The 15,949-nt window shown below is 45.4% G+C and overlaps 1 protein-coding gene across 1 annotated transcript in view; it reads right to left on the reverse strand.

Moving 5' to 3' along the window:
* Nucleotides 1-268: 268 nt before the first annotated feature.
* The window catches only part of LOC146193405 (bridge-like lipid transfer protein family member 3A), a 91,195-nt gene continuing 75,514 nt past the window's right edge, over nucleotides 269-15,949 (reverse strand). Inside the window, exons 16-19 of the mRNA XM_084602749.1 lie at nucleotides 15,105-15,355; nucleotides 10,945-11,065; nucleotides 9,511-9,695; nucleotides 269-6,200 (exon numbers count right to left, since the gene is read on the reverse strand). Coding sequence (XP_084458875.1) covers nucleotides 6,009-6,200; nucleotides 9,511-9,695; nucleotides 10,945-11,065; nucleotides 15,105-15,355 — 749 coding nt within the window. The 3' untranslated portion in view covers nucleotides 269-6,008. The remainder of the gene's footprint in view (nucleotides 6,201-9,510; nucleotides 9,696-10,944; nucleotides 11,066-15,104; nucleotides 15,356-15,949) is intronic.

Here is a 15,949-nt window from a genome sequence, read left to right on the forward strand (position 1 = left end):
GTATGCAGCAAGTGCTTCTCAGAAGCGCATAGTTTCGGTTTCGCGCGTGCGCGGGCTCCCCGGCAAGCCCAGTATTGCTGGCGCTGCAGAGGAGAAACCTCGTTGGAAGTACACTGTAGAGTTTCGCGCCTTTCGTCTACTGACATTAACAATCTACGCTGCCGTACTGTTGCAATTGTGCGGCAGCAGCAACGCTGTAAAATATAATGAAACAGTTTCTCGTTGTAATTGTGCGGCAGCAGCAACATTGTAAAATATAATGAAACAGTTTCTCATTCTGAATGGTGTATTTATTGAACATTTTTTGTCTGAACTCCAGATGTTGCACACACATGAAAAGCTTTTAACAGGTGACGTCTCAGTACTGCGCGCATTGAAAACAGTGCGCCCAGATTTCGGCACGTCTGATGCACAAGTGTGAGTCTCTGCAGTGATGCGTTCATTGCAGCAATGCATATGCTTATCACTGCAGCCAATCAAGATGGAAAACCTGAGTATTGCGGTTTATTACTAGTAAACAAATTCCAATCTTTGTGCAGCACGCTTAGGCTGCTACATTTCGTAAATCGGTTTGTAAAAAAAAAAAAAAATTCACTGAATCACCTCAGATGTCATGCAACCACTGCACACAAAGGATACAAGTGTACCAGGTGTCAATCATTGCACAAGGGGACCAATATTGCAGGTTGGTGGTCATGTCACACCGAAAGGTTGTAGTCTTTCCCATCCGCAAATAATTTTACGTCCACCAACGTTTGACACCAGTAGAAATATAACATCCCCCAAGCATCCCCGTTTTTCTAAGATAACCACTGCCATACAGGGCAATTTTTAGGCAGTGCTTCTAAATAAACAGCTTTACTATAATGCACTTTAGTCCAGTTACTGGACAAGCACAAAAAATAAATTTCTGTCGCGTGTCCTTCCTGACAATGCACAAACATTGGCTGCACGTATGCGCAGCCATACTAGCAATGCTATCGCTTAGAATGTTGCATAAGTTTTCTAGCTTTTATTGCATCAGCTGATAAATGCCTCACTTCATGTGCAGTCACTAGGACAAAATTTTTTTTTCACTCGCATTTATACGTCAGATTAAAGGATTTATTGAACAAGGGTATGTTTAAGTAGAACTTCATAGAATCATTTTAGCAAACTGTGCAGCTCTTTAATAGCTTTCCATTCAGAAAGCACAAATTGTTTTGTCAGTCAAGAAGCTTTAACAACCCGTAGCCTTTCCTATCTATGGTGCTGCTTGCTCTGAAAATAAAAGCACTTGGCCTTACATCCCATGAAAACAAAGCAAGCCTGTCCCACTGCGTCAACAATGGAAAGACTGAAATACCTACTTCTGGAACACGGAAGTGAATTAATAAATTAAATATCCTGATCTACAAAACAGAAACACTCCCCCAAACTGGAAGACAGAATTTAGTTGGCCACCTTTATGTCTGCCATTCTGCTTGTTACGTGGGCACTAAAATTATCTTTTCTACAACTTGGCAAGCTGCCTACAGCAGTGATCACAGCGTAAGAGACCAGAACATTGAATTTAAAAAATAAAGTACAACAAAAATAAATTCCCTTAGGAAAGCTTTGGTTGGTTCCTCACTTCAGGGTCTTAGCAAAGCATATACACATACAAAAAAAAGCCTTGCCTGTCACTAACTTTGCGGCAAACAGTGCAAATCAACACCCGTTTGTTTGACACTGACAGGCAGGCAGTCAGCATAAACACGCTACCAAGGAGCAGTGGACATCCTAGTGTCGGCATTTTTCCTAACACACTGCAGCAAAGGTGTTGTGTCCAGTTTCTGCGAAGGCGTATTGTATCCAACAACAACAAGAGAGGCATAGTGGTATTATTTTTGTTCGGTCAGAGCGCAGGGTAGGATGTGCCCAGAGGGGAACCCTTGCAACCTATAATACACACATGTACACACGTATAATACATAAATATTGCTGGCAAAAGTACAACCTTTCAACGCAGCGCTTCGGTTAATTCTCCATTTGGGTTTGAGCTAAGGCCACTCTAATGAAAACACGACCTACAACTAAGCTCACGCTGCCCGCCCAATGGGAAGAATTAAATAACAATTTGCCATTGCACAAGAAAAAAACCTGCTTATGTACACACACAAACGCGCACATCCGATTCAAGCATTCAGAAATGCAGGTTCGATACACGGCCGAGCACACGCAACACCACGTTTCCTGCCCGGTAGAAACTAGAGGCCCCATTCCACGGGTCACAGGACACAATGAAAAACAAGGCTGCCGAAGCGTTCCTGCCTGACAGCTGAGCACAGGATCAAAAGAAAATGCAAAACATTTGCAGCGAAGCTCGTCGGTGCATGCTCCTATAGATAGTTGACGCAGGTTCTCTCTCGCAATGCTTGGCAGTGGACCTACAGCTGACACGCTGCATGCCAAGACAGAAGTGAGGATCTGCAACATACACTTTTCCTCCCTCTTCTTCCAGAGCCCTGCAGTATATAGTTGGCATAGCATGTAGTCCAGACAGCGGTGTACCTCTGATCATGAGCCAAGAGTAGAGCTACACAAATATTGCCACCATTTTCAACGATGCTCCTTCTGCACAGGGGAAGAAACAACCAAAGCAAGCCGAGATATGTCTGCGTTCTGCACAGGCCTGACAATTCTCACAAGCCTTGAGTGACTACCTCACCAGTGACAAGCCACCCTGCTGCCTGTTAAGCTGCTTCTCACAAAGATGTTGCCGACATTCGAACGCATTGCTGTGTTGGATGCTTGCCAAGTGGGTCATAGCAGAAGACACTGCATCTCCAAATGAAGACTTCTCAGGCAGACTAACCAACACAGATGCGTTTTTTTTTTCTTGTTGTTTAGTGCTCAGCTTAGACCCTAAACAAAATGACAGCTTTGCTAATTACGGGGTGGTTAAATTTCTTTAGCCTCGCATTATGAGACGGCACAGTTTTGCACTAAATTTTCGGCAAAAAACACGCTGTTTGATGTACAGCTGGCAAGACGTGCCCTTGACTTAAGGATTTGGCCTCACCAAGGTAAAATTTTGGACGATCAGCGAGTAGCACAATGGCACACTAGAATATACCCTGTAATACAAGTTCACCCACAACATGTTCTACAATAGTATTAAATTTTTCTGTGTGGCTTTCTTAAGTGTTCTTTTCAGGAAGCAAGCATAACCAGCTTCAAATGGCGTGACCCAAATGCAGAGAGATATTGTCATTTTTCTGGGCAGATATTCTGAGCAACAATACATGTCATCAAATGCAGTAGCCCAATAAAGAATGGATTAAGATATGGCGCCATTCTGATCCTCGGAGACATTTGCCACATATATACTTGGTAGCATATTTACTGATTGGCGACAAGAAATAGCTTAAAAAAAAGTAATTTCTTCACAATCAGTTAAAAAAAAAAGCGGTTAGAAATAACTTGAGGTTGACTAAATTGATAAATTTCGGCTGACCTTGTATCTGCAGGACTAATTTACAATGCATGAAACACATAATAGGATGTCCCATTTCATCCACCCCCCACCTGCCCTTGGTTTCACTTTCTCATCCTAAGGACTTCACAAGGCGTGACTTAAGAGTACATGTGGCTCTCCTCATATCAAAGGTCCCACTGAAAGACCCTTCCAAAGCTACCAACATTTTCCAAGCTGCTGTTTCATGCAGCTGCCATGTCTACTTGGCAGTTCTGCCGGGCTCACAACATTATGCAACTTATAGGCCTAAATGCTGCGACAAAGTGAAATAAATTCTGAAGTGAAGGAAAACTGAACTCTTTCATGAAAACAAGCATGCGTTGAGAGTCTTGAGAGTCACATAAAGTAGTCAAGAGTTGGAACATCTGCAGCTTGTCTTACAGTCCATGTACTACACAACACGAGAAGCACACTTTAGAGAATAAAGCAAGCAGTGTTGAGAGTGCAGAATGATGTCATACAGACGTTGCAACACATGGTGATGGCCTACAGCGATGAGTGGCTCCCGTAACAAGTGCGCAGAAAACTATGGGACCAAAAATGTGGTCAGGCATGTTACTGTGATTTTATGTTTGGTAGCAGCAAACGGTAGTGAGCTGGGCAACATTTCACTTAATTATCGCCATTACAGCATGTGTATATCAAGTACATATATTTGACAGGGTTGTGATTTTGTGGAGGCTACTGTGAAGAGTCACTAAGTGTTTTCGGTCACTGCAGACTTCCCACAATACTGTACTCAACTAGAAGCCACTGAACACCAAACACAGTGTGGTGAAATACACTGCTACTTGAAGGCATTAGGCGTAACTGCGTTCAACAATTTTGGCTTAAGTTCAAAGTTTTTTTTTACCTGCTGAGAACACAATGACAGACTTCGTTTCCATTCTGATCACTGCGCTGCTATATTCTAATGCATCCCACGAGTTCTGTCCTGAGACGCCCCAGTGTGGATATATATGGTGAATTATACCGTACACGTGTTCACAGTGTAAAAATGCGTATGGTACGATTCACCATACATGTTCGCACCGACTTTCTCAACCTCATGTTTTCTCAACACATCGAGTGAGCACTTATTACAGAGTTTTCTCAGAAGGATTTCCATCCCCCATAGGCTTATTTAGAAGCGACTACTATCTTTGGCTCTAGTATTTTATAGCACGAGTGAGCTGACTGCTGCTCTGGCTATTGCCAACACTGGCTGCTGCAAGAAGTATGCGAGCTAAGACAGCCGTCTACTGCCTTGCACAAAATCACATTTCCAAAACCACAGGCTATTTGAGAGAACAGAGCGAGCACTGGCTGCATATCACATAAAGACATCCTCTATCGCTACTAGAATGTCCAGTTCCGACGACAGTACTCGTGGCCACTTTGACACTTTTTCTCACCACCTCAACGGAATACAGAGTCAGACTACACATGACGTACATAGTCTAGGTGTCACAATGCCGAAGAAAGTGCGATTCCCCCCCAAAAGAAAAAAGTAGGCAGCGACACTGACAGAAATACATGGTGCACGTTGCATTGGTTTTCAGGAACCTTTCTCTCTACTTCAGGCTGCCATATCACAGTCAGTTCATGAGAGAGTCTTGAAGGTGCTGAGAAGTTTCTGCAGGAGATCTGTGTCGGTTAAACTCTCTAAACCACCGTCCTCCACCCATAATATTCTGGGGCCTTCACAAGGTAAATGAGAGGATTTTGAGCGGTTAAATGCTGCAGCAGCAACAGCAGCACCCCTCAAATGCAGTGAAAGGAAGCTGGCAGGCAGAGACCGCTTTTTGTGGAGGCATTGAATGTGCTGAAACACACTATGACTGCGAAAAGGGGCCACACCTTGTCCACATACTGCTGGCTGGTAAATGGAGGGACAGGAAAGGAGCCTGTTACATGCCAGTGAATAATTTTACCAACGCAAAAGAAACCCCCTAAGCGCCAGCTGGACTTCGAGTGGTTCCCTTTAAAGTGATACGAAGTGCTAATCACGCTCTCTGTAGGCGCTGCATTCAACTTCTAGCGACGAGAGTAGAAACCGCTCGAGTATTTCCCACCTATGCTGCCGCAATCTGTTGTCCTGTGTCCTTCTGGCCTGCACAGTGAATCTTGCACTGAAAGTCTTCCTCAACTGCCCCGTCAATCATCACAGAGTGGAAATGTTGAGAACCGATCAGGAGGCCAATCAATGTGTGTCCCAGAAGCAAGCTAACGCTTGCTGCATTCTAACTGGTATATAAAAAAAGACAGCTGTAGGCTTCCATGATCCAGGACGTGCTTTTCCCATGCTTCACTCGTCTTTGTTGCTGCAGCGGTGAGAAGGGACAGCAGGAACGAAGCAAAGCACCTTGTGCCTCCGTTAACTGGCCATCACTAATTATGACAATAGTGGGAAGAGGCAGACATGGCAGGGTGCCAGTGTTTGCAGTGGAGGACCATCGTTGGCCATTGTTGTGAGGATCGGGCAGAGCTTCCACGTCTTCCAGGGGCGTTCTGCCGAGCAGGAGGAGGCTTAGGAGTTGCTGGCCCCGCAGAAGGGGTCACAGCCCGATGAGGACGTCCGTTCTAGGTTACTGAGCTCCTCCTGCAGCAGCTGCAGGGTGGCCAGGAGGGAGTGCTTCTCCCCCTCCAGCCGGTCCAGCTCGGCGCGCTGCTCTTCCAGCTGACGCCGCTCACCCGCACTGTTGTTCTCCAGCTCCGTTACCTGCACGTCGAGGCGGAAGTTGCCACAGCTAATATACACCCGCGCTACATTTACAGTTCCACTTTCTCCGACATTTCTTTACAAGGATTCATGGCGCATTGCAAATGACGCTCCCCACCCAGCAAGAGGAGGCAAAATGAGTTGGGGAGCAACACAGCTGTACCTAGAAAGGCAATGCACCGTAGATGATACTGGGTACATCTGCTCATTTCTCCATTATCTCCTAAGCGAGTGGCATACGACCACGAGAGGCAGGCATCTGAGGTAGCTATACCAGATATTTCAGGGCAAAACAAAACCAAAAATAATTTATTTGCCATATGGGCAGCAGTCAAGCATGAATGTGGATAAACAGATAAACAGAGTATAACAGGCAAACCAGCCAGAGGGGTCGGAATTCTTGCACTTTTAATTTGCTCCGGTGGATAGCTTTTATGTGGGCACTTAGAAAAGCTCTAATAACAGACTACTTTCTGTCGTAGAGGATTTGTGTGAGTTGGCCACTAAAGAGTTGTATTTAACTATATTACCTATCCTACTACTGCTGCTATCAGTCTATCTACCGAATTGACATCTCTAAATTCCCAGAGTGTTCCCGCTTTTCCCTGAGTACTTTCGCAAAATTTCCCGAGTAACACAGGCATCATTTTCTATACAACAATGCTCTGACACAGTTCCATCTGTTCTGGTCACTCTAGTAAATACGCTAAGACACAAAAGTGACGTAAATGTAGAGATAACCGAATATCAGAATTTTTTTCCACAAATCAGATTCAAGCACTGAGTGAGCTGTAGTGCTTGTTTCATTGAGAAAAAAAACAGGAGGGACAGATTATAATATGCAAAGTGAATAAAATATCCTTGAAAAAAAGAAGTAAAACTCATTGCGAAGTGAGCAGACTATTTAAAATAAAATAACAAAAAGAAGGCGCACACAGGACTCAATAATGTTAAATGCAAGATACTGTTTCAACCTGCCGACAGCAGCCTCACTGATTAAGGGCTCAAACTTTGTCATGAGTGAAGGTCTCTCACAGCAAACACAGCTATAAAACCTATGTAGACCAACTGCACATTATAAAAATCTGTCACTTCTTTTGTAGGACTGAAATAAAAGCGGCAAATCATAATGAAATGCTCGAAACTCAGCCTCAATTATTCTGAAATACTCTCTCCGTGAGAACATCTCCGCATTATTATGCCGCAGGGAGGCTGATATGGACCAACTGGCTCGAAAGTTATGTAGTAAGAACGTAGCACAGCTATGAAGATGGGACAAGAAAGAAATGAACAGATATTTGCACTATACCACTACTTCAGGAAGTTTGTCTTGGTTTAGAGAAAGGCCCCTAGCATCTCAGAATCAGCCAATACTTAGATTTCTTTTGGGCTAAAGCTCCATACAGAAGCGTGGCAAGCATGCTTTCCTGTTCATGCCTCAATGCATCAGCCTTTCATTTCCTTGTCCTTTCCAACCCCTCCTTCCACAATGTGATCATCCCAAGACCATTTGAAGCATCCTTTTAGTCAGCTGTACAATGGCAAATTCTCCAGCTGACGACAATTCACTGGGTGACCAGCAATTGCTCCTAGTGATTTTTGACAAGATATTCGTAGTAAACAGATAGCCCTCATTCCTTGTTTGAACCAGAAATGTCTGCCAAAAAGGTATCCAGCCTATGTATGCTCCTGTCAAAATCTTTCAATGATGTGTGTGTACAGGCTAAGGAGCAAATTTGCTGGTAGCTTATGCTCTGGTCATTCACTGATGTTCTATTACAACTCTGAGGACAACAGTTAGGCGTCTTTCTCTAACCTTAAAACTCTGCGCGCACGCAGGAATCAGGTTAACAATCTCCTTATCATCTTGAACTTCAATGGCAACCTACCTGCAACCTTTTACGTGCAGTTATTCATAGAAATTGTGGCTCTGTCCCTTCTGAACAGTCATCCAGGTATATGAAGCAACACGACTCGACAGAACAGAGTTGCTAAGTGGGGCTATTATTTGCGTTGGTGCAGCGGAAGATATGGCAAGAACACAAGCTCGTGGTCACGCATGCATGTTGCAGTAAATGTGCGAAAATGTTTTTCCAGCCACTTTAAGCGAATTCATTTCTGTCCAAACTATGCTCAATTCAAAGCATCTTGTGACCTCATGAAGTTGGAATTAAGAACAACCTTTCACAAATTCACAATTTCACAACTGCAGCACAAATTGAACAGCCGCTCGGCTAATGCTGGTGCTGCAGGGAGTGCAGAGGGCTCTGAAAAATTGAGCAGTCAGACATGACGCGGCAAAAATTTCACTTGCCATTACACACTGGCCTTACAGGGCACATGATAGCGATTAAAGGAACCTCAACTATTGTCGATCCCAGATATATCCAACTCAAAGGAGATTGTGAATATTGATAATTCAATACATAAAGCATGCCAACAGATGAGCCTCCCTGCTACCCAGAAGTGCGAAAGAGCACCGGAGTATGCCGTTGTAGTTGGGGCTCACATCAAAGCTCCAGTGCAGAGTGCTTTAAGAAAACCCCATTGCAGGTTGTAAAAGGTCTAATTCTAGTAATGGTGCTTGTAAGCTAAACAATAACTCAGTTTCAGGGCGCACTTAATTTCCCCGTCAACTTCTTTGGCCAGCTAGTCTGGCTTCATCGCATGAGAAGCAGTGCAGCGAATGCCACTTCTCCGCACGACAGCAGTGTCACGATAAGAGAAAAAAGCCCATCAGACCGATGGCCGCTTTCAAGCCGATTCAACATTCACCTTTTCACATGGTTTGCGGTGTTAGCGAAGCCAGCAGGTGTCAAAGGCCGCACAGGCGACCCGACTCCATGCGCGAAAACGAATTGTAAAAGAGCTGTTAAGAAAAGCTTGCAGGGACATGGTAAGCAGATCAATATAACAAATGTCTGCTGAACAGGAGTTTGACAAACACGAATCTGCCATACTTTTGAGTGAGATTTTACAGGCAATCGTTTGGTAGTTTGATATAAGCAATATTTTGATATATCCAAGTCCAATATATCTGGGACCGACTATAATGAAGCATCGCGGAAAATTAGGGCCCTGAAGTTTTAATTGAAGACTTTTTTTTTTTTTTTTATTTGCACGGTAGTGTGTCACTTACACGCCCTACACACGTACACTCGCAGCTGCAAAATCCGGCGTGCATCAGATTCCTTTCTAAACGTGACTCTTCTGAAATGCCCGCTTCGTACCAGATGACAGCACACCTGCAGTTTCCACCGTCACTTCCTTGTGCCCCCCTTCCCCTAGCTTCTGGCCAAGTGGTGCCCACCTGTTCCCTGAGGAGGCGGTTGTCCCTCTGGAGGGCGTGCAGCTGTGACAGCCGCTGCCGCAGGCGCTCGTTCTCCTCCACCAGTCCACTTAGATCCGGCTGGGGGGCCACAGACACCGGCTCCGACGGAGGCCGCAACTCCTCACTTCGCCACAGCAGCCGCTGCACCGCCTCCGCCAAAGACCCTGCCACACACATTGGATTTGGTGGGAGGACAGACTGAGCTTACACCACATATTTTTTTAACTTGATTTGTACAGGAAATGCAGGTCAAGTGCCCTGCAGTATTCATAAAGAGAGTGCCTGGTTTCTACCCAATCTCTGTGGTAAGATCTTGACACCACTTTCACCATTTTCATGCTGGTTTGCAATTAAAAGCTACCACACCTCACATGTCTCGTTGCTCACATTGTCTATGAAATCATATGCTGTGCTGAGTAGGAAGACACTTCACCACATACAGACGCAAAAATTCAAATGGATGCTGCTTGAAATCGGCACGTGCTTTCCAGAAGATAACAAAGGCAATGTTGCTGCCTCGGATTGCGCGAGATATGTAGGATCTTCCACTGTTCCGAAATCAAAATAAAGCGGCTGGCTTATGCTTCGCAACAGCTTAATATACTAAATGGCAAGCTTTTATAGCAGAAGACTTGTGATATTCACTTTGCACTAAAATTGCTAATGCTATGTCAAGTGCAGTTTTGGACAAGACTGGAAGACTGGTCAGCTACAGAGGAGTTTAAATGATTGAAATTTAATTAAAAATTGACTATATCTGTTATTCGGTTCATATTCGATTCTGGCAATAGACATTTAATATTAAAAGTTTGAAAATACTTGGAGCAGTGGTTTAATATGGTGCATATTTTCATAAATCCTACCATCTACAGTACTACAGTATTTGAGAGCATGTCCTACCAAAAAATCGTGTCTAAAAGTGTCGAGAAAAAAAGTACACAAATCACCCTGCTCACTTCGTTCTCAGCCTTTTGATGCGTGGACTGCTCACATTCAGAAGCCGAGAGGCTAAATTTCCCACAAAGAACAAGACGGCTGACTACGCCCTCCAAACAGTGACAATACAAAAAATACTATTTTTTTAGCCCGCCATATAGTGTTAAAGGCTCAATAGCATACTCATGTTACCGCACATTGCTGCGTTAGATTGGTTTGTTCATTCTGGTTGCAATGACCATATATCTGTTACTTTGGGAAAAAAAAAAAAAAAAGAGAAAATTTGTTGACTATCATTTTGAGAATTTTTTTTCCTTGCAAAAGAATAGGTATAAAAGGCAGTTTTTCTAGATGCTTTTTTTTTGTATTTGAAATTTTCGATATCCCCACGCCTTTATTCAAACACCATCCACAGCCACAGCTTCTATAATCAGGCTTCAACCAACCGGCAGAAAACAAAGCGGAATGTGCTCTCACCACAGCCGGTAGGAAGGATGTACACCGCTCCAGAGGGGGTGCGGTCAACCAGGCACTGGGGCACCTTGAGGAGTAGGCCGCCATTTTCTTCACTCACAGAGCCAGTCGAAGTGGGGTCGTCCTGGGAGACACCAATACAAACGAAGAACAATGCTCCAGAACAGAGCCTACAGTGCATGCTGCATTGCTAATGTGTGCAAACCACCGAACTTCAGCTCAGGACAGCATCCTGCAGCGACAAGATTCCAAATACAAACTGAACATTAAATATTAGTAGAATCTTAGTGATAAGGCAACAATTCCTTTGCAGGACTGCACTCCGTACAATGTGAAGTATTCTATGCGTTCTGAACACCCTGCAACGCAATACTGTGAATGTAATGGCTGCAACCTAAGCGTGACAGCGCATGACACATTGCAAGCAGTGAGTGATGCATGCCTAGGACAAAACAAGGATAAAGAAAAGAGGCGAACACTAACACATGCATCAACTTGAAACTGACTCAATGTGCGGAACACGGAGCTTCTTTATTGCAGGGCAGCCGTACACAGAGCAAGCCTATTCCGACTACAGTAAGGCCCCTCAATAGTAAAACAGTAAAGTTGTTAGGACTGGCACATATCTATTTATGCTATACAAGCTGGTCATGACATGGATCTAAGAATGTTGTGCAGTTAAACTCTGATATAGTGAACCCGGACAATTCGAATTTTGGTTATATCAAATTTCGAAATACAGTCGAACCCGGATATATCGAACTCGAAGGGGATCGCGAAATAGTTCGATATATCGATAATTCAATATACAGAAATCGGCTTGGGACAGCATTTACGATGCGAAAAAACGATACCGCATTTGTCGCGTAATCAACTCACTCGCATAATGAACCCACCCTTCACTTTTGCACTCGAGAATTTGGAAACAAAAAAGCGTTAAGGCCAGCTCGCTCACATGCAAGCGATTAAGCGATCTCACCGAGGAGCCGCAGCGACAAAGCAAAAAATTTCCAACTTGTTGGAACTGCGTCCCTCCCGTTCGAGCCACCGCGGCAGCGGCAACTCAAAACAAGGTTTCTGTGTCGCCACGGCAGAAATCGCCAGCGTTTTCGCTTGCATGTCGCATTCCGTTTTGGTCCTTTCATCCACAGCTCATTTCTTGGCAGCGTGCCAAGATACTGCGCAGCGATAACGTCGCAGCGTGTTTATCTTTTTATAGCTCCTGCGGCGGCGGGGAGCGAACTTGGCAGACTGCCCGTGATGGCTTGATTGCACAAGCCTGGTTCGATTTATCACGCCGCGCTTGGGGCGGGCGTAGTCCACTGCCACAAAATATTGGAAAGCGTGATACAGTAGCTGCAAATGCTGTTTGAAGCGAAAAATGCTAAAAGCTGGTGTCGTGATCGCTGTTGACCGCATGCTTTCGTTAATTCATACATGCAAGAATAAACGACTCCCGCAAAAAAGAAAAAAAGCCGCTTCGTAACACCATATCTTACGCTACGCCGCGCGTACAGCAGAACGATAAAAACAGATGACTCTCGGGGGGGGGGGGGGGGGGAAGATCTGCCGCCTAACTTCCACAGGCGCCATAGCCACGTCAGCCGCTGCACGCAGAGCATTCGCAACACACGCTGGGGGAAAGCGTCCGACGTTCTGTCTGAAAACGGGCTGAGCTGGCTTGGCGCATGCGTAGCGCGTGCTACTGCGAACGAAGGCCGGGGAAGAGAAAGCAGAGAGATAGCTCGGAAAAAGAATGGGCACACCCTTGCGCTTTGCTCTGTCGCGTTTTTTTCCACTCGTTCCCACCGGTTCTCTTTGGTTCATTCACGCACATGGCTTGCAAACGTCACGTGCTGGCGCGCGGGAAACGATAACCACAGATGCGGGCGCCTTTGGGGAATGGGCGCGGCGCTGCCCTAGCCGAACTGTCCCCTCTCATTACTTCCGTGCGCGGCTTGAAAACGTCATGCGGCAAACGGCAGAGGGTGATGCGATTGTCTTTGGGAAAGGCACACTTTTCAGTGCGTGGTGCGGATTTCGATATGTCAAACGACCGGTGAAATTGAGTTCGATATATGATGCGGCTTTCCTATACTTTTACATGGGATTTTCAAGGGGACATTCCGTGAGTTCGATATAACCAAAATATAACCGATATAGCCGGGTTCGACTGTATCCCCTTGAAAATTCCATGTAAAAATATAGGAAAGCTGTGTCGTATATCGCACTCTATTTCACCGGTCGTTCGATATATTGAACTCTGCACCACGCACTGGAAGGTGCGCCTTCCCCAAAGACGATTGCATCACCCTCAGCCGTTTGCCGCGTGACGTTTTCAAGCCACGAACGGAAGAAATGAGAAGGAACAGTTCAGCGATAGCTGGTCTAGGGCAGCGCTGTGCCCTTCCCCAAAGGTGCGCGCATCTGCTGTGATTGTTTGCCGCACGCCAGCAAGAGATATTTGCAAGCCATGTATGTGAAGGAGCAAGAGGGAACTGGTTTGGCAACAGCTGGTATGGAGCAGATGCAGCCGTGGTGTTTGGGAGATGGGAAAAACACGATAGAGCAGAACGCAAGGGTGTGCCCATTATTTTGCCGAGCTTTCTCCCTCTCCCCTCTCTTTCCAGTTTTCGTTCACAGCAGCACGCACTATATGTGCCGATAAGCCAGTTCAGTCCGTGGCAGACAGAATGTCAGACGCTTTCCGTGCTTTCTCCAGTGGGCGTTGTGAACCCCCAGCACGCGGCGGCTGACGTGCGATGCGCGTCTCGCGTCATCGTGCTGAACATGCGTAAGCTAGGTGATTGCGGATGTTACGAAGCGGCAGATCAGTTTTTTTTGCGCCGTCCATCCTTGTCGTCATGCTGAATGTGCGGCGTAGCGTAAGCTATGGCGACTGCGGATGTTAAGAAGCGGCACACTTTTTTCTTTTTTGCGAGAGTTGACCATTCTTGTCATGCAGAACGTGCGGCATAGCGTAAGCTATGGCAGCTGCGGATGTTAAGAAACGGCAGATAATGTTTTCTTTTTTTTTTTTTTTGCGGGAGTCGTCCATCCTCGCATCTATGAATCAACGAAAGCACGCCATCAGCTGCGATCATGACACCAGCTTTTAGCATTGTTCACTTCAAACGGCATTACAGCTATCACGCTTTCCAATGATTTTGAGCAGTGGACTATACCAGCCCCAAGCGTTGCGTGATAAATTGAACCAAGCTTGTGCAATCAAGCCATCACGGGTACTACTGTCAAGTTTGCTCCCCGTCACCGCATTGGCTATCAAAGATAAACACGCCTTGACGTTATCGCTGCGCAGAATCTTGGCGCACTGCCAGTAAATGAGCTGTGGATGCGGTGGACAAAACGGAGGGACACGCCACCGACTGGCTGTTTCACATGCAAGTGAAAACGCTCGCAATTTCTGCCGCGGCGACATAAAAACCTATTTTGAGCTGTCGCGGCGGCTCGAGCGACGCAGTTCCAACAAGTTGGAAATCTTTCGCTCTGCTCGCTAACACTTGTTCGCTTAATCGCTTGCACGTGAACCGCCGGAGTTAATGCTTTTTTTCTTTTTTTTTTTAAATTCTCGGCGGCAAAAGTGGAGGGTGGGTTCATTATGTGAGTGGGTTGATTCTTGACAAATATGGTATCATTCTTTATGATCTCAAGCGGCATCCCAAGCCAATTTGTGTATACCAAATTATGAATATATCGAATATTTTGCGATCCCCTTTGAGTTCGATATATCTGGGTTCGATTGTATAGTAATCTGGCTACTTACAAAACGTGGGGATTTAGTTTAATAAATATAGTTTTCATCCCGCTTTAAGAAAGGGGGGGGGGGGGGGCAGGGCTCTTGAGACAAATGCATAGAATGAGGCTTTTACGTTGATTTCAAATATGTAATTAATATGTCAGCTACTCTTCAAAATTTTCATTCCTTTGCTTTCAAAAACAACAGAAAAAAAAAAACGCTGATCAGAAAACTAATATGTGGCTGGGCAGTATATAACAAAAAGAAAAAAGAAAAAAAAAAACAAAAACAAAAGGAAGCAAAAAGGAAATCACAAGGAGGTTACTTCAGGGTGCCAGATTCTGTAAAGACACAGTGTGTGTGTCCTTGCTACTATGACATTGGTGGTGGTGGTGCACTAACTTACCAGGAGGGTGACACTGAGCCCATGCACCAGCAGCCGCACGGGTATCGCGCGCTGTGGAGGTGGCTCCACCTGGGCCAGTTGGGCCAGCCCTGCCAGTGCCTCAGCACTCAGCTGCACGCACAACCCACGCACGAGTGCCCGCAGCCCACAGTTGCCACCTTCGGCAGAGGTGGTGGTGCCAGGTGCGGGGCTCTCCCAGCGCAGGCTCAGCAGGCACCGTTCCTCCTCCCCATCACCAGACGATGGACCACCTGTGCGTGGCAACACTTTCAATTCTGAGAGGAAGAGTTGGTTACTGCGCCACCTACACACAAAAACACAGAGCCCACAGATTCGGGGAAGACTGGTTAGAGAAGATCACTGCATTTACATCAATGTTGTGCAACCACAATTCTAATGAAGGAGGGACCTTTATGCGCGTGAAACAAGCAGAAGGAAGTACAGTAGACACATTAGTGAAAACGTGAATTATCCAAAGTGAATCATAATATGATCCAATGCCAAATGCAGTTTTCTTAATGGATATCCTTGCATAATACATAATATGGAAATAATTTTTGTAGACAAAACAAAGCGTTAGCAAAATATAAAGTGCATCATAATATGATCCATTGCCAAATGCCGTTTGCTTCATGGATATCCTTGCATAATACAGTCGAACCCGGATATATCGAACTCGAAGGGGATCGTGAAATAGTTCGATATATCGATAATTTGATATACAGAAATCGGCTTGGGACGGCACTTGCGATGCGAAAAAACGGTACTATATTTGTCCCGTAATCAACGCACTCGCATAATGAACCCCCCTCCACTTTTGCACTCGAAAATTCGGGGAAAAAAAA

Source organism: Amblyomma maculatum, chromosome 4, assembly GCF_055883805.1.
Source record: "Amblyomma maculatum isolate TAMU_Amacu chromosome 4, ASM5588380v1, whole genome shotgun sequence".
Classification (NCBI taxonomy): Eukaryota; Metazoa; Arthropoda; class Arachnida; order Ixodida; family Ixodidae; genus Amblyomma; species Amblyomma maculatum.